The sequence below is a fragment of the Amaranthus tricolor genome, chromosome 5 (assembly GCF_026212465.1).
Source record: "Amaranthus tricolor cultivar Red isolate AtriRed21 chromosome 5, ASM2621246v1, whole genome shotgun sequence".
Taxonomy (NCBI): domain Eukaryota; kingdom Viridiplantae; phylum Streptophyta; class Magnoliopsida; order Caryophyllales; family Amaranthaceae; genus Amaranthus; species Amaranthus tricolor.
The window spans coordinates 27,282,536-27,301,108 of record NC_080051.1 but is presented as its reverse complement, the minus strand read 5'-3'; the positions used below and the strand labels follow the sequence as shown (position 1 = coordinate 27,301,108).

The window sequence follows — 18,573 nt, the reverse complement described above, 5'->3', positions numbered from 1 at the left end:
AATCCTCGGACCCACCACAAAAATCATTTTCATCCTTTACCCTAATGAGATTTTGGCTTTAGCAGATGAAAATAAAAAATAAACAAAAATATTCATCCCATACGAATTATTAATTTATTTTCATTGTTTTCATTAGAACAAGCTACATGGCTTAATTTTCACCACCCTTTTTTTCAATATAATATTAATAAATAAAAAAATCAAGCGTCCTACAAAAAAAAATTTCATCATTTGATTTCCCATATATTTTGATTTTTACTTATATTTTGATTTTCCCTTAAAGGGGGTAAAGGGAAAATCAACATGCATTTTTTAAAAAAACAATTTTTAATCCAAATATTCCTTCACACCCCTTTTGCAACCATGCATATTGATTGTCATGTAAAGTACTATTACACAATCATATACATTACTATCCTATTCCTCAATGTCCTTAAACTTTCGTTCTCTGATCCAAATGTAGCAATCTCAATCGACTGTGGAGCCACAATCGAAGGTAAAGACATAGACGGAAGAAAATGGGAAATGGATACAAAATATATTTTATCTCCAGGAGACTCTCAACCCGTCAAGGCACAATTTCAAGATCCTGCACTTCTATCTGATATACCTTATATGACTGCGAGAGTAAGTAAGTCTGAAATGACATACAAGTTTCCAATAAATTCGACATCTAGGTACTTCCTACGCCTACATTTTTACCCGGGGTCATATCCTTCATTCAACATTGAGAAATCATATTTCTCTGTTACAGTTGCTGGTTTCACAGTTCTGAACAATTTTAGTGCTGCAGTGACAGCAGAAGCCTTAACACAAGCTTATATCATTAAGGAATATTCGTTTGCGCCTTTAGATGGGATCGACTCATTGGAACTTAAATTCAAGGCATCATATAAGTACGATGGCTCATTCGCTTTTGTTAATGGTATTGAATTGGTTCCAACACCCAATTTCTTAGATTCGGCTGTATTAGTCGGATTTTCTGATCAATCTTTGGATGGAAAAACGGCTACAACTGAGACAGTTGCAAGGTTAAATGTTGGTGGGAATTATATTCCGCCAACAAATGATTCGGGTCTGCTTAGGACATGGTATGACGATACACCTTATCTATTTGGTGCTGGTGTTGGTGTTACATCTTCTGATAATAAAACCGTAGGACTAGATTATCGCGATATGCCCAAATATATTGCTCCTAAGACTGTTTATGATACATGGAGGAGTATGGGTCCTGATCCAAATGTTACTCTGAATTTCAATCTTACATGGACATTTTCTGTTGATCCTAGTTTTACATATATTGTAAGACTACACTTTTGCGAGCACGTTTATTCGAAGGTAAGGTATAAACCGAGAAAACAAGTTTGTGGAAAAGACGTCGTTTATTCCTTGTATTTTATATATTTCTTTGCATTTGATCTACATTTGATGACCTCTGATTACCGAAAGATATTATAACCGACTAAAAGATATCATAAGAGATTTAGGTTATAACCAAAATTTTCAATTTTGTTTTGTTTTCGAGCAGGTAAATCAAAGGTTATTTAATGTATATATATACAATCAAACAGCAACACCTAGTGGTGCTGATGTTATAGCATGGACTGGAGCAAAAGATGTACCTGTGTATAAGGACTTTGCTGTGAATGTCCAAACCGGGGAAGGGCAACAAGAGGTTTTAGTTGCGTTGCACCCTAGAGACATTGGTGCTGAAAAACCCGAGTTTTATGATGCTATTCTTAATGGGTTAGAGGTGTTTAAGGTAAGTGACGGAAATAAGAATTTGGCGGGACCTAATCCGAGTCCATCAGAAGCGTTGGCTAAGGCGGAGCAAGAAAAACGAAAAAATTTTAGTAAAGATGTGACTCGAATCAATGCCATATGGCCTGCTAGTGGGGTTGCAGCCGCATTTGGTTTAGCCACAGTTCTTGCAGTTGTTTTGTACAAGAAAAAGAGTAGGATGCCTAGAAGTAAGTCGGGAACATCGAGTTGGTTACCTCTTTACGGTAATTCTCATTCATCGGGTATGAAATCAACCATCGGAGGAAATAGTGTTGCGTGTGCTCAACTTTCGACTGAGGCAGCTGCGAATTGTCGACACTTCACATTGGCGGAAATACGAAAGGCTACGAAAAACTTTGATGAGTCGAATGTTATCGGTGTTGGAGGTTTCGGGAAGGTTTATAAGGGGGTGATTGATGGGAATTTTAAGGTGGCTATTAAGAAGTCTAACCCATCATCTGAACAAGGAGTAAATGAGTTTGTGACTGAGATTGAGATGCTTTCTAAGCTTAGACATAAGCATTTAGTTTCTCTTATTGGGTATTGTGAAGAGAATGGAGAAATGGCTTTGGTGTATGACTTTATGGCACATGGTACTTTGAGAGAACATCTATATAAAGGTAATAAGATCAATCTAACTTGGAAACAACGACTCGAGATGCTGATAGGCGCGGCAAAAGGTCTACATTATCTTCACACGGGAGCTAAGTACACGATTATACATCGAGATGTTAAGACTACTAACATCCTCTTAGACGAGAATTGGGTAGCAAAGATTTCTGATTTCGGGTTATCGAAAACAGGACCTGAAACGAACCAACACCATGTTAGCACAGTTGTTAAAGGTAGTTTCGGTTACTTAGATCCCGAGTACTTCAGAAGACAACAACTCACAGAAAAATCAGACGTTTATTCATTTGGAGTTGTTCTTTTCGAGATATTATGTGCTCGCCCCGCTCTGAATCCTAGTCTTCCAAAAGAACAAGTTAGTTTGGCAGATTGGGCAAGAAGTTCAGTTAGAAAAGGAAACATAGAGGAAATTATAGACCCAAACATTAAGGGTACAATTAAGCCTGAATGCTTAAAGAAATTTGTAGATACTGCATTTAAGTGCTTGTCGGATCATGGCATTGATCGACCCTCGATGAGCGACTTACTGTGGAATCTCGAGTTTTCTCTTCAACTTCAGGAAAGTGGAGATGGCCCTAAAGGGGGTTCAAGTGGAAGAAACACTGCAAGTGATAATATAAACATGCATCTGAGCACCTTAAATCTCGACGATGATGAAGACTACACAGAATCCGTATCTTCTTCAAACAATCAAAACTCGAGTACCGCAATCTTTTCTCAAATCGTGCATCAAACAGGACGATAAGGAAGTTTAATCATGTAACTTTTGTTAAGAGAAAATGTCAAAAATCAATGCAATTTACTTTTATGTTTAACCTTGTATATTGTCAACTTAAAACTATTATTTGTTGGTGCCAAAGATTTATTCTCAGACATTGTAGTAAGCATATTTTTGATTTAATTTGTTTTAATTAGTTTTCTTTTGTTACCTTTGTATATATTTTCTGTTTGAAGTTATCTAAATGAATTTGTTTTCATCTATTAATTATGTTTTTTGATAACAGAAAAAGGAAGTTTTACGGAATTTATTGAGGATATTTTTTATTTCAATAATAGAAACAAACGAACGTAGATACGTAGTTTCCCTAAATTTTCGAATGTAATCTACAACTTTACACTATCTAGGGAGAATGATCAAAACTGAAGTCTAACTACAAAGTAGCTTCTAATCCAGAAAAGATGTTATAGACAAAGATGTAAAAAAACTTATCGGGCGCTTTGAATTATCAGCTCGGCAGAAGCACCCATTGCATTGACGCCACTAACACACAGCAAAGCGATGGCCAATTCTTCTTCATCACACTGCTTTAAACCCTTGCTTAAGCTCTTTAGAACATGCACGTCGATTTCCTGCAACCATGAAGGGATACACCTAACCAACAAACCCAAGAAGCCTGAAACATAAGCTCGCCAAGTAGCCAAGTCGCATCCGAGGGAGATTTTCCCTTCGAGAGCAGTAGCCATAAATTCAAAGTGTGAAGCAAGGACCTTGGGTCTCCATTTTGAGCCACATGATGCTGTATCGATTCCCCAGGAAAAGAGTCCACAAAGCACTGCGAAATAAGCAAGTGCATAACCACTTAATACTGCAACGACACCCCCTGGTTCTCCTATGTCGTCTGATCTCTGCTTTGAAATCAACCACGACGGCAACATCTCTTTGAACAATGTTTGCAGCAGATTTGAACCACCAGATATCGAGACAAAGGAAGCACCAAGTGAAGCTGCAAGTTTGACCTGTGTCATTGCGAAAGTGAGAGATGCCTGTCTGTATCTCATCCCTAACTTTACTTTCTTCAACTTTTCTAAGGCGTCATTGGATAAAGCACCGTTTGCAATGCCTTTCACCGACATCATCATAACCGAAAGAACTTCTGTAACTAAAGTGATGTTTCTAATGAACGGAGACACGCGTAGGTAGAACATACCAGGGGCAACTGGGGGCAGTCCATTGGAGTGACGAGAAGAACCCAAGCCATGGCCAAGAAGAGCACCCACACCTCCATTCCTACATCTAGGGGAAGCATTAAACCCCAGGGCAGAGGAAAAGCAGCTCCTCAGGAGCTGCACGACAGCATCATTGTTGAGGTTAAAGACGGTACATGAGGCTTCAAAGATTAGAAAGTCACTCCAGCGCTTGGCTTTTTGAGCCCACAGAGCTGATACAATAGGCATGCAGGGCCAAGGACAGCTAGCAGCTAATACAACCATTCCCTTACCAACCAAGGTCAAATGACGTTCATTGGCCTTATCAATTTTATAAGTTATGGTCAGACTCAATAGTGCAGCTAATGGTAGAGGGAGTTCAGGAACAGAGCTTCCCACTGCACATGCAAATTTAAAAATAAAAGTCAGATGAATCTATGAGCTTGAACACATTTACAAGGAGAGCAGTTTTCATTCTTCAAGTCCAAAACTTCACATTCATGTTATGCTAATACTCAATGTGTGAATCAATACCCTATATTTTGGGTTATGACAATATAAAACTGAAGGGTTGCACATAAATTACATTCTCAAATTTAGGAGTACTAATTTAGAAATTATGACAAATATCATGAGTAAATCAATGTTAAAAATTTATGAAAAATAGCAGGGCCAACATGTTATCATATGCAACCAGAGTGCAAAAACAAGGCCTTATCATATTGTATCGATCAAGGTGTAACGGATTTCAGATCTGTCGAAACCTACATTACCCGCATTGTAAAGGTAACAGCTGTGTTTAAGATTGATTCAATGCACATATCATGGTCTTGGCCGATATTTGGTTCCTTGACAATTGTATCACCCCAGTTACAGGATCACTGTGACCATTTTCGCAACCGCGAATAAGACCTCATTTTTGCACTTTGATGCAACCTTATGAATTGTATATATCATTTGCCTTTCTAGTTTTCTGCATTCAGGTCTCCATTTAGCAACCAAGTTGATTTTACTATCAATTCAAAATTGTTGGGGGATAAAGTTGGAGATAAGGAAAGGTACAAAGATGTGTCTAATTGAATAGAACATCAAAGGAACACCAAGAAGGTAATAAACAGCATGATCATACTTCTCAACATAATTGCATTGAAATGTACACTCCACAATTTCATAGTCATACTGAACTGTGAAGGGTCTCTAAAAGGAAAGAAAGCAACACCAGAGAGTATCACCAATATGAATGGGAAATAAGAAATACAAAGCACCAGTGCATGGAGTCATAGACAGATTCATTAAAGAAAGCAAAAGAAATTCAGAAAGGATACCTGTTGCCAAACTGGGGACATCAATGCCAGTGGCAGCTAGAAGTTTATGTATTTGTTGTTCAACCAAGGATAAATTAGCTGCAGGACTTGGCCAATCAGTGCCATTCATAGAAGCTGGCTTCCATATGCCTCGTGTTACTTCGGCTGTGAAGTAGCTTAATATGCTTGCCAGAGACGCTGGGAGAAAATCAGCAAGATCCTTCAGCCCTAAAATTCAAAATAAGCTACCTCAGTAACAATAACATTTAAAATAAACAAATGAACACAGAAAGATCATACATGTAAGACCATCTCTACAGCAAGTAGGCAGCTGCAAGCATTATTAAACTAATTAATGACAACATAGACATCAAACGAATAGCATATGACGTTTAATAGAGAAGCCATCACAGAACCAAATAGTGGAGATTTCCAGGTTGTGAAGCAGTAAGACAAGTTTTCAGTAGATATCATATTCAGTCACAAGTCAAAAATTAAGAAAGGAATTATTGAAGCATGTCATTACTTTACACCGTCATAATACATTCTAACTCAAACACAAGTAACAAAAACATTGATCATACAGAAAATTCTTCCCTTTTTAGGTCTTGACTACATTCAAATTTCTTGTTTATGCTTGAAAGATCTTAGAAGGTATATGTGATAGATGAGATCCTATCACTGTTCTAGCAAAGACTTTCAATAGAAACAAGATATTAGGACAATTACAAATTGTAAAAGGAAAGAAAGCAAGAAAAAGAACTAAGAAAGATGTTAGGCAGATTTCGAGCAACTGTTGGCTCCCAGGTGTATTTCTATTCCATACAAATCCTGTTATTCTCAGTTAGCTTTTTATTCTCAGTATATACGCCAATCTTCACCAAAATTTAATATGCATACAGCGCTCTCATCAAAAGATCACTTTGGGGCTATGTACCTCAATGGTAACCTCCAGCGCAGCCATGTTTTTGCAAGGATACAGAAGGGTTATCATTCATGTCCACTTTTATAGTGCAGTGTTAGGCAATGAAGTGATTCCTAGAAACAAAAAGGATTTCTACAGTGAATAATTGGTCTGGGATACAGGCTACAGCTAGTTCATCATTCTTCTGGATCATAACATCTAAGAACGTATGTCACACCAGGCAGGCCATTCCACTATTTCTATTACTCCCTCTGCTGTTTTAGTTGCTACATGGCCCTACGTCGTGATAATAAACGGAGGAACTATATTTTAGCATAGAGTACAAGTTTAACGCACAAAACTACCAACCAAGTATATGCACATTCTGCTTCAATGTCAACGAACAAAATATCCAAAAGTAAATAATACAGTTATGAATAGCAAACAAACCTGTTGCCAGATCACGCGGAGATAACTTATCATAATCACATGCTGTTAAAGCTGCATCTAGAACAAAGGGTATAGCTTCTAGAATATCCCATGCAGGTAGCTGCAGCCGTAGAACTGCCTCTTCACCAGATGAACTGCTACTTCCAGAAGTTGTGCCTCTATTCATTTTTTTGAAAAGCATACTCAAAAGAGCCTCAACAATTTGATGAACAGGGGTGCCTGGCATAAGACCAGAAAGTGGGGAAGCAATGCAAGCCTGGTTCTGTCTATACCAAAATTTTAATTTAGGAAAAGAATCCATAAATATAGGTTCAGTGAAGGGTACAGACGCCAACTTGGAAAATCTCCGGCTTCTACTCTGATCAGTTGCTCTATAGGCAAGTGATGCTAATTGGCTGTTCCTCACTAAAAGGAGATATTCTGGATTTAGCTGGGATGCCACTGATAGCACATCGCCCAAGGTTTGCTCAATAGGTGTACGATCAAAACTCCATAACTTCAAAAGAAGAGTAAACGCATTAGAGAACACTGCATGAGCGTTTATTTCCTCTCCTGTTGTAAGGGTCCATGAGATCATCGGTGGACAAGAGCCAAAAATTTCACAGATCGGCATCAATACTCCTGCAAGATGTGGGACCTGAAATGATAATCTACAAATCAGCTTCTTAAGATTGGAACTCCTAATAATCTACACAGTTGCAGTATGATGTACACTCAAAGTTCTCGAACTTCAATCTACAACTCGAAATTTTGTAATTTTACAAGCATCCTAATATGATGCTAATGAGCATTTATGAGAACATTATCAAGCACAAGTCCTAATCACCCATATAAAGACAACTTCCTATAACAACCTTAAGCTCTTCTTCCCACTCAACCTTTCCCTTTCTCTTGTCAGTACACAAGTAATAAAAAGATTAATACATCCTCGAGAATGCATAAACTCTAAGCATAGGAACCGAGAATAAGCATGTGACATCATTTGACTTTTCTTGATTTTGCAGATAAATAGCGGCTAGCATTAGGTGGTTCAAGCCCATGCCCTCCTTTTGTATGTTAAAAGGCACAAAGCACATTGAGGAGCTCATCTTTTATGGAGAGGCTCACTTTTTTTTTCTTCTATTTGTTTTGACTTTTGTGGTGAAACCTTAAATCAAAAAAGTCCCCAAATGAAAATTAATGACTCTCTTTTATCAACAAAAAATGATTAGGAAAAAATAATTTTTTGCATGGAAAAAAATTCGAGTGAATTAAAATTAGTAATTGGCTAGAGACAAAAAAAAAGATCCCTTTTAAAGGCATTACAAACTACATAGAGCTAGCCTGCTGGCATGATTTTAAAAATGTAAACAAAAAGAAAAGAGGAAAACAAAGAGAGTGGCCTAGGAGTGCAGGAATTTCGGTTGAAACTGAATCAAAGATGGGAACAGTAACACGAGTAAGGAAAAAGAAAGAGTAAGATTATTATTAATTATCGACTTCAGAAGAGATATAAGGACTGACTTTGCGAACGTTAACTGCGAAACACTGCAGAAAGCTGCTATAATAACCATTGGAGTTCTCAAGTCGACAACCTCTGTCACTACATCCGGAAGCACCTTACATAGTACCGATTTTGCATATCAGGAATTCTCATATTGGGGTATTTGAATTGAGGTTCACCTTAAGGAATTTTTCAGCAGGTGATTGAAAGATCTTGGTCGAATATGATTTAAATAGTCTAATAGCCTAAGTAAGATGTAATTCAAAGAATTTTTTAGATATCGGTATAAACCCGGATCTCCTAGCTCAAGTGTTTGCTAAAAGAGGCCAAAATTTTGCAACCAACGACATGCCAAAAGCACATGCCAACAAGAGCGCCTTGAAACACTTTTTCATTTGAAAGTGATACCCCTTGGCGTCTCTCTAATATGTTATATGATTCTTCGATCCTCGTTGATCATCCAAAAAACATCTTGCTAAGATATTGAGCTACCATACGTTACAGTTTTAACAACTAGAACTGATCTACATAGCACAACAGGAAAATGTCCCCAAAAATGGAAAGGTATGAACACCAAAATAAAAATAAGTTTAGCAAAGAGCATAAGCACAGCATACTGGGGGAGCAAAGTCACCAGAGAAAAGATAAGAATCTTGCCAAGAAGCAATCATATGCAATACAGAAACTAGCAAACTCTACAATTTACAATTCCTATAAACATTTAGTAGTTTATGCTGATTCAACTAACAGACAAAAGAAAACAGGCACAACTGTTCTCAAAGAGATTATAATTAAGCAACAAGTTCAACCTACCAAACCATGGAGTGAAAAGATCTGTACAATGTCAATTGTTGCTATTCCAACAAGGAGAACGTTCAAAAAAGGTCCATAACTAATCAAATGACTCTCATTTCCAGAATATTCTGCAGGAATGGATGGTGACAGCAACTTAAGAATAAATAGAACTGTGTGCTCCTGAAAAATTAAGAACATATGCAGCAAGCCAGAAACCACACAAAATCAGGATGCATGTACTAAAATATCCAAGTACAAATATCAGAAAATTACAGAAGCCAAGAAGTACAAATATCAGAGAATTACAGCTACACCTGAACATTCCAACCACGGACAAGTGAAGATCCACAAAGAACTGTAGCAGCAGATATCTTCTCATCATCTGATCCGCAAGTAGCAATCTCATATATTCTCTCTACCTCTGCTAAGCTTCCAAGTAAAGAAAGGGAATTGAGTTCCAAATCAATAGGGTGGAGAAGGAATCACCACAGTACCAAAAAGGAAGCAGCATTCAAGTACATTTAATATCCTCTTTAATGTCTTTAGGATCTTGATGGAGAAGAGCAACTCCCCAGGTAATCAGATTAAGTAAGTTGGACAATAGTCTGAGTTTAGATTATGACCCACTGAAATAAAACATTTGATAAAACAATTTAAAGCTCTACTTAGAGCAGATTTCGGAAAACTTTCATCCCAAAATAAAATCCAATAGGAACTGCCTCAATTAGAGTAGTGGTATTACTGAATAAGTCAAACTTCCCTATACTCTATCTAGGGCATTGCAAAAGTAGAAGAAATCTTGAGACTTATTGGACTACTTTGGATGTTGCTTGAACAATGAGTTTTCTTTGACACTGAGAAATATTTACAGGGAAACAAGCATCCAATACATTCTCATACTGAGAATCATGAGCTGACCTAGTGGCTGATGGCTTCGATAGGGTTTTTGATTCTCACCACTTACAGGAAGACTACCCCATCCTTACCCCAGAATCAAAAAACTTACATCTCCTATTGAAAAAATGATGTAAAACATCAACGGAATCACTGAAGCATAGCTATGAGAAACTGCTGATTGAAGCAAATCAAATGGATGTGCTTGGCTGCTTGCTCTTCAAAAAAGTTCTAGTGACACTCCCTAAGATGCTGATTATACGAAACAGTAAATTATTGGTAAGTTGTTCATTCTTTTTAGCAGTACAAACTTTATATGAATGATACCTGATAGTGATACTGAAAAATGACTCACAAGTCACAACCATAAATTAGAAAAGTAAGTGACACTCCCTTGAAATTAATTTTCTACAAAACGACTTACAAGACGTCTATGCCCAAGTGATTCAGACATAACTTACAGAATGAGTCATCAAAAATTTTGCATCGAAACATCCACAATTCACATGTTAGGCAAAGGAGAAATCAATGTGTTATATCCTCTACAAAATGACCAGCTGAGCAAGTTTACTGCCCCTCCCCTTGAGAATTAGTACTATGAGTATGAATAATAGTAAAAAAAGAAAATAATAAAGAAATAGCACAAGAACAAACTAAATGAAACCTGAACACAGCAGAGTACCAATTAATGCACAGTACCTAGAAGCAGGACTGGAAACCAAAGCATTCACCATTGCTGAAGTAAGAGGAGAGCCTTTCATTAAAGATGACCAACCAGTTGCTTGTCCAGACACACGAGGAATTTGGTTGACACGTGCATTTACATAACCAGGCCATGCATATGCTGAGATGTCCAATAAATTTCTAGCAATGCAAGCTTCAACAATCAAATGGCGCAAATTTCCAGCTGACAAGAAACACAATATGATATCAAATTACAGAAACAAAATCCAACAGAGAAGATTTTTCATCATCTATAAATCATTAAAGTTTTTGAGCAAGAGTTGAGACAAAAATAGCAACTGTTGTAGCCACTGCTCACTCCTAATGGATAAGCCCACAAGTTTGAATTTAGAAACCCAAATATATAGGAAAACATAATAGCACAAAGTAACTAATTTCCTCCAGCTAGATCAACATCAAATTGTAGTACACATTCAATATAAATTGACAAAAGCTTACAAAAACATGGCTACCACATTAACACAAGCACATGTTACTCGAAGTTATCCCTGTCTAGAGAATGGTAAATTTAGGAGATTGTATCCTTGCTGAAAATGAACTAATATTGCCTTAAGGGAGACCAAGGTCTAGGAGTTTTCCCAATGAAAAAGGGAATGCCATAGGCATTGCAAATTGGGAAGAGACATACTTAGAACACCTCAAAGCTTTTATTATATATGGATCTCACAAAGACAGTCACAGAAGCACATTGAGCTTTGGGAACAAAGCAGACAAGGGATTTACTCACCACAGTTAATTGGTACATCACCCAGGCTAACAGCATCAAAGTATCCGGTGTTGATATTAAGGCCAGAAAGATACATTATAGCTTTAATAGCAGCCTGATTTGCAATTGAAGAAAAGGGTGATGGAGGAGTTAGTAATCCTGCATATTCACCTAACTGCTGCAAACTCGAAACCAACTCATGGCGACGGCTTGTAGAAGCCAGTTTATCCTCCCTCTGACTGAATTCAGCCTCCATATTTTCTTCCTCAATAAGGTTGAGAAGTACAAGAGGAGTGATGGATAATAACATGCACATGCAAGTGTCAAGCCGAGCTATAGGACCTTCACAAGGATTTCTCTCCTGATACAATGATAGAGAGAATATCAATTATAGAACAAATAACATATCCAAATCAAGGTATCACATGGAAGGATTTACACTAACAGTGTCAGCTGGCTCTGAAAGAAAGAGGGTGGAAGTTTTCATTCAACAAAGTATAAGTAAACATCCTTTTCTAATACTCAACAGTGGCAGCTCCACTTGAAAGTTTAATGCAGTCACTTATGTCAAGGCCACAGAATAATTCATTCTCCATAGATTAAACAAGTAGTTATAAACATTCAAAGCAAATTTTAATATTGATAAAGAGCCATACAACATAAGCTCAGGAAACAATGCACTACTAGGAAAAAGAAAGAGATATAGGCAGAAGGCTTTTGAAATGGAATTAAAATAACAAACAGAAAAAGGCTTTCGAAACTAATAATATATTGGACAATACACGCAAGAAGCAAAATTCATCCACAATGACAGCACAAAATGAATATTTAACAACAAATAAGTTTGACACATACAAAAAAAGCAATACACGTTAACTTTGACACATATAATGTACTTATAAAAGGATATGGCCTTATTCAGCATAATCAAATTCCATTTTTCTTCTTTTGAAGGCAGAATAAATGTTCTTTATCAAAAAGTATACACAATACCAGTCATGATCGATGGTTTGATTAACATACCCTTTGAATGAGGCGTAATGCTGCAATCCATAGGCCAAGGAAGGTGTCATGCCATGTTGTACAGTAAAGTGCTTTAAGTGACTTCACCATGCCTGCAATATGTACATGAGTTTTCCCCTTTTACATGAGAATAGTCATATCACATCCTAATACACCACTCAGAAAGCATACCCGTAAGTGAATCAATGGCACATGTCGGAGACACTACTATTCCCTCCATAGCATCTTCTAGAAACAAGTCAATTGGGAGCCACATAGAAGAATAACTAGCATCATGACATTGAACAGAAGATGGTACAAAGCATCCAGGGGACACTACAGCATGAAATTGATTCTGTAGGCTAGTTTTGCTTTGCCACTGGTGTTTGCATGCAGCAGATATCAATTGTGCGAACAGTTCTAGAGTTGTTTCTTTGGAACACCTTAATGCTGATGATTTTGATACAAGCAGTTGCAAATGTTGGTAGAAATCATTCCAAAGCAAGGGCCTAGGTAATGCATGGGAGTGATCAGAACTCAAAGTTCGTAGCCCTATCAATGAATTATGCAAAAGGCTCAAATAAATACTCTAGTGAAAATAACAATCAGATACAATACTTTCAGAAGTCACAAAAAATAAAAATCAAGATTGGATATAATATAATTTCCCAAGATTCCCTTGAAATTTGAATTGTGTAATGAAGAGATTACACGGTCGATCCAAAAGCATTGGCAAAGAGACAAGGAATAATGCTACATCACAAATAGAATCCTGGAAAGAGAACCAAAGATCTTTCTATTAATTTCTTGTTTTCTATTCATAAAAGATTACCACTAGGGTCCTTTTGTTAGGGTAATTGAGAGTTGAACGAGCAATGATTGCAAAAAAAGTAGAGAGAAAATATGTCTTGAATGGAATTAATTAGGTCGATGAGAACCTATAGCCTTTCGTAGCAATGAATGAGAAAGACAAATTGTTCCATACAATCTCTTACATTAATTTGTTTTGGCGCATGTAGCCGACACCATGTCTTTGGACTAAGCCATTGGCATAGTTGATGTCATTGTATCTTTTGTATCTTGGTGACAAGGATCTCGAAATTTATTAAGCTGGAACCCTTTTATGGAAGGGATGGTCGATGTTGTTCAAGTTTTCCAATTAAGATTTGGTAGATTCATTGGATTAGTTTTAAGAAGCTTAAACCAAAAAAACTTAAAAAGGAAACTTCTCGAGATGTCTTGTGGGTGTTGCAGGCAAATTTGCTGAGAAAAACTCCATTGGACGTCTAATGTACGGTGCACTTCTTGAAATCGGCTTGTTGGCCAAAATTCTCAAAACCCGCAATGTTTGCAATGCATAAGATTTATTTCAAAGGGCTCTTTTTATTTGAAGTAAAACGTAAAGGACTCTTTGACCATTATATCTTGTATTTATCAATTTAGTTCTAGTAGATGAACTATTACATCTAAATCTAAAATCTAAAAGTAAACAAGGTTAGTATTTATTTTGGCACATAACACATCTCAAAGGTTATCAAAGGACTCTTTGACCACATTGTATCGTATCGGCCATAACATAAAGGTTTCAAATTTACCAAACTGGTATTACCCGCATAATAAAGGTATGAAAAACTGCATTTCAAGTCAACAAACGATATTTCATGGAGTCCGATATTTGGCAGTACGGTAATCACATCACCGTGTCTATAACGCAATCATAACCATTTTCGCACTATGGCCCTGCATATCACGACTGTGTTGTAAAGGTTTTTGAGCTTGTAGGGACCAAAATATAGGTTGATACAATCGTAAAAACTAGTATAGCATAATTCTCCAACTAATTTGCAATTCTGATTTGTGATTCGCATGAAAGTTAGCGAATCATGTGACACTGGTAAAAACAATCAGCTTTGACTGCAAAAGCGATTCCAGACCATTACTGTGATTGTGCCTGAGATCGCATCTTGCACTATGATAGTGCTACAACTCTTTACATGAACATCCAAATGAATTGTCAAGGAATTTCACCGATTGTAAATTTACATCATAAATTCAACAACAAAAAAAAATACCAAACATATGAACAGGTAAGTATAAAAAAATCACTTACATGTTTTGATGAACCAGAAAAAAAATCTGAGATGTTACTCTACTCTGTAGAGATCCTACTATCATCTGAATAGCCATCAAGGTATTCGATTTAAGAACTCCCTCTCCGTGTTCTAATCTATTTTCGAGAAAGTGGCCCTGATCATCAACTTCAATATCATGTATGGCACTCAACCATCTAGAATTCTTATCTGGAGTAAATTCCAGCAGTCCTTCATCATCCAAAGTTGCATCAACCAACTGCCACACATTTGCAAAGACAGAAAGCACTAAAAGAACAGCAGGATCAGAAGCTTGGAACCCAAAAATATCAGAAATATGTAGAGCATCATCCAGTGCTTTCAAGATTCTGCAACCCAAATGTAGCTATAGCAGTCATATCCCACAAAAGAGGGAAAAGATAGACAATTAAGGAAGACACGCATATAAATTCAGAAACCAACACCCAAAAGAGGCAGGAGCACATAAATCTCCACACCATCAAAATGTAAGGATAATATTTACATAAGGAATCAATAACGAAAAATTTTATATGATCCTACAATGTGTACACCAACTACACTTGTTCACATGAAAACAATTCTTCGCTACCCTTCTTCTATGTGGGCGTGAATGGATATGGGTATAATTATAATTTTGAATGCTATTCCATAAGAATATTTGAGCTGCCAGTCAAGTTCTTATCTAAGATCAAAGTACCCAAAAATCACTTCCAACTGCATCATATGCAAGCTTGATCCTATAACCCCCACATCCTACACAGCCACAAGACTCACTCAAAGTACACTATAATTGAATCTGCTACATAGAATATTACTAATTACAGACAGTGGCGGAGCCACATACAAGATGGGGTTAATTGACCCAACTCAATTTACAAATTACAAATATTTGCTTTGAATATTTGACATTTTGCGATATTGTTGTATGAAATGGACTACTACACTAAGACTTTACCATATCGTTTGACCCCATCACAAAAAAAAATTCCAATATTGTCACTGATTCTAGGTCGGATGTAATTTTGGATAATATTTTGTACTAAATCAAAGTTATACTTACTTGTCATGGTTTCCTTCATGCAATTGAGATGCAAAAGAAGAACCAAATGTTTTATAAAATTCCAAATAGAGTCTATAAGAGGCAGGATGCAAACGTCGATTTGGAAGGATTCTGCAACAATTCCAATGACAGAAGTCAGGTTGGCGACACCAACTTTAGCTAGCAGAGCCAAGTGTCAAGCAAAAATATATAATTTATATCTAAGGCCCATTTTATTTTACATAAATTTTGACCAACTAACAAGTGATTAAACTAAAGCAAAAGTTATATTTCTATCAATTAATTAAACTTATATTATATAATTCCTCTTAGTTTAAGGACTCAGCGTGGTCAAACAACTCACACATGGTGTTGGTGTTGGTGTTGGTGTTGGTGTTGGGTGACTCGAACCTGAGTCTGAACATGGGAAGATGAATCAAAACGAGAGAAATGGCGTTTCCAGAGAAAAGCGATGAGTCGACGCTTGTGGGAAGGCAACGAGTCATCGCTTCACTTCTGATCTTTGGAGTCTTTTCTAGAAGCCTTGCGACGAAAGTTTTTGACGCTGCTTTTGTTATTCCAGTAGCCGAGCGACGAGTCGCCGGTATGGGCGAAGCGGTTGTGCAGAATTTGACGGTTTTGGAGTTAATGGGTCGGTTTTTTCAAAGTTTTGTAACCCTAATTTCTTTTCTAGAGAGGCTTACTATAAAATCCCTCACAAATTAGATTTAGCGTTTCATAGAAATATAAGAGAGAAAAAGTGAGCCACCATTGGAGATTAGCTTTGATTCATCTTGTAATCCTGCATTTATTAGTAAAACTTCTGACTCTCAGTGCCCGTGAAGGTAGCTATCAAATTGATAGTAAACTACGATAAATTCTTGGTGTGTTTACTTACTGTATGCATTGAACCTATATTGTTTTCTTTATTGTTTTGGGTGAATTACTTCTGCTGTCGCACAAAACATGCTCCGAATCACTCTTCTCTGAATAAAGAAAAATCAGAAAATGCAATACCTGGCGGAAAGCAAAGCAAGGACGAGCATGGGAGGGACAAATTTGAAAGCCACGGCTTTGTCAATGAACTTCCAAATTAGGGCGTCACTCTTATTGAAACGAATACAAGAGACTAATAGATGAGAAAGCTCAACAGAAGGTAAAGACAACCCAGCCGATTTGAGTATAGAACCGAGTCGAATCGCCCAAAGGTTGGGGTCAGAAACGGACTTTGTGAGCTCCATGACAGTGTCCCAAACACCGCCTTTCTCTGTAAGAATATCCGCCATAGATGGAGTCGAAGCTAGCATAGGATTTCAAGAGGAAGAAGATTCTTAACAGAGAGGAGGGATAAGAAAGGAATGTAAAAGAAAGGAGAGGGTTTGTTTTGACTGGAATAGACAAGTCAGATGTAAATAGATTTCGTAGTCTTTGCGGCGTTTACCGGTACTTCTTCTATTTTTTTATTTTTTAAATACAAATTGTCGTAAGAAATGGTCTTTTCGATATAACGTTGCATAGCCTAATTGAAATATAAATTAAAGAAAAAATAAGAATGTGTATATCTTGTTTTGATGTTATCTTTTTAAGAAACGATCTCTCACAAGAGAAGCTATTTTTTAAATGTAATTTAAAGTGTAATTTTGATTCAAATATGTAATTAGATGATTTAAATAAAATTCACTTGTATGTATTTTTCTTATACATTAACCAAAGATTAATAAAATTTTAAAAAATAAATAATATTAAAGTCTAATATAACCAGTATTTCATAAAATAAATAATACTTCCTCCGTTTTGAAATATTCACTATATAATAGGTTTTGCCAGTATTCATCGTTCAAACTTATTTTATATATTGCGGCTAATGTGTAAGAAAACATATAGTTAAGTGGGATCTTGTTTAAATCGTCTAATTGCATACTTTCATAATATTAAGTTTTATAATTTTTAGATGTATATAGTTTAATATATAAATAATTGAAATAACACGTTAAATTACGTAAAAAGTAAAATATAAAAAAGCAACTATTTCTTTCAATGTACATTTAAGAGTTCTAGCTTCTAAGCTCATAGGTTCTAGGCCTGTAGCACACAAACCATACACTGTTCATACTCTATTCAATTGGGAGTGGAGATTTTGAATACAGATTGTCTGAGATAAATAGATAAATCTATATAAACAGTATAAGGTTGTAAATATTAAAGTATTCATTTAAACATTTATGTATTCAAGATTAAACAATAGAAAAGTTGAATATATAATAATATATATTTTTTTTAGTTAGTTAGATTATTCATATAATTTTTTTAAAATCTTTTAATATTATCAACAATTCAAATTTTGTCTTACACTTTTAACAAACTAAATACTAACTTAGTCATAATAGCGCCAGACTCCTTGATATTTGTCTCATAGTCATACTTATAATCTTTTTTAGTATTTAAAATTATAATTTTTATTTTTATTTTTTTCATTTTATTTTTTACTTTTGACATGTATATTTTTTTATGGTCAATTACTGTATATAGTTTTTGACCACTTGTTTTTCTTTTCATTTCAAGCTTGAATTATTAGTATTTACTTTTTTTTGTCATAAAATTTTAGGGCCTATAATTTTGTGAACTATATAATATGAGCATTAAGATATATCAAATAATTTTTCATTTATATAGGTGTTTTATTTCATTATTGTTCCGACCGTGAAGAGAACAATCAATACTCTCAACAAAGATAAAGAGAATGTCTTTTAAGGATCACAGTGTATATAAACTATTGGGAAGGTCTGAGTGACTTTTCCAACTG

The 18,573-nt window shown here is 36.0% G+C and overlaps 2 protein-coding genes across 3 annotated transcripts; one reads left to right on the top strand and one right to left on the bottom strand.

The window, feature by feature from the left end:
• The first annotated feature begins 259 nt into the window (after nt 1-259).
• LOC130814032 (receptor-like protein kinase ANXUR1) lies at nt 260-3,157 on the top strand. The gene is made up of 2 exons (XM_057680014.1): nt 260-1,338; nt 1,529-3,157. The coding sequence occupies exons 1-2, from the start codon at nt 304-306 to the stop codon at nt 3,155-3,157; spliced, it is 2,664 nt and encodes an 887-aa protein (XP_057535997.1). The 5' UTR covers nt 260-303.
• Nucleotides 3,158-3,422: 265 nt separating this feature from the next.
• On the bottom strand, nt 3,423-17,167 carry LOC130814031 (mediator of RNA polymerase II transcription subunit 33A-like). 2 transcript variants are annotated; one of them, XM_057680013.1, is made up of 13 exons: nt 16,788-17,167; nt 15,792-15,902; nt 14,731-15,078; nt 12,813-13,129; nt 12,642-12,733; nt 11,640-11,979; nt 10,868-11,075; nt 9,589-9,703; nt 9,293-9,454; nt 6,997-7,633; nt 5,664-5,870; nt 4,341-4,736; nt 3,731-4,149 (listed from the first exon to the last, which is right to left on the bottom strand). In XM_057680013.1, exons 1-13 carry the CDS (start codon nt 17,075-17,077, stop codon nt 3,881-3,883), a joined length of 3,492 nt encoding a protein of 1,163 aa, XP_057535996.1. In that variant the 5' UTR covers nt 17,078-17,167; the 3' UTR covers nt 3,731-3,880. The 2 variants fall into 2 exon arrangements, with proteins under 2 accessions (XP_057535994.1, XP_057535996.1); XM_057680011.1 differs by having other exon boundaries at nt 3,423-4,736; nt 16,788-17,166.
• Between the last annotated feature and the right edge of the window lie 1,406 nt (nt 17,168-18,573).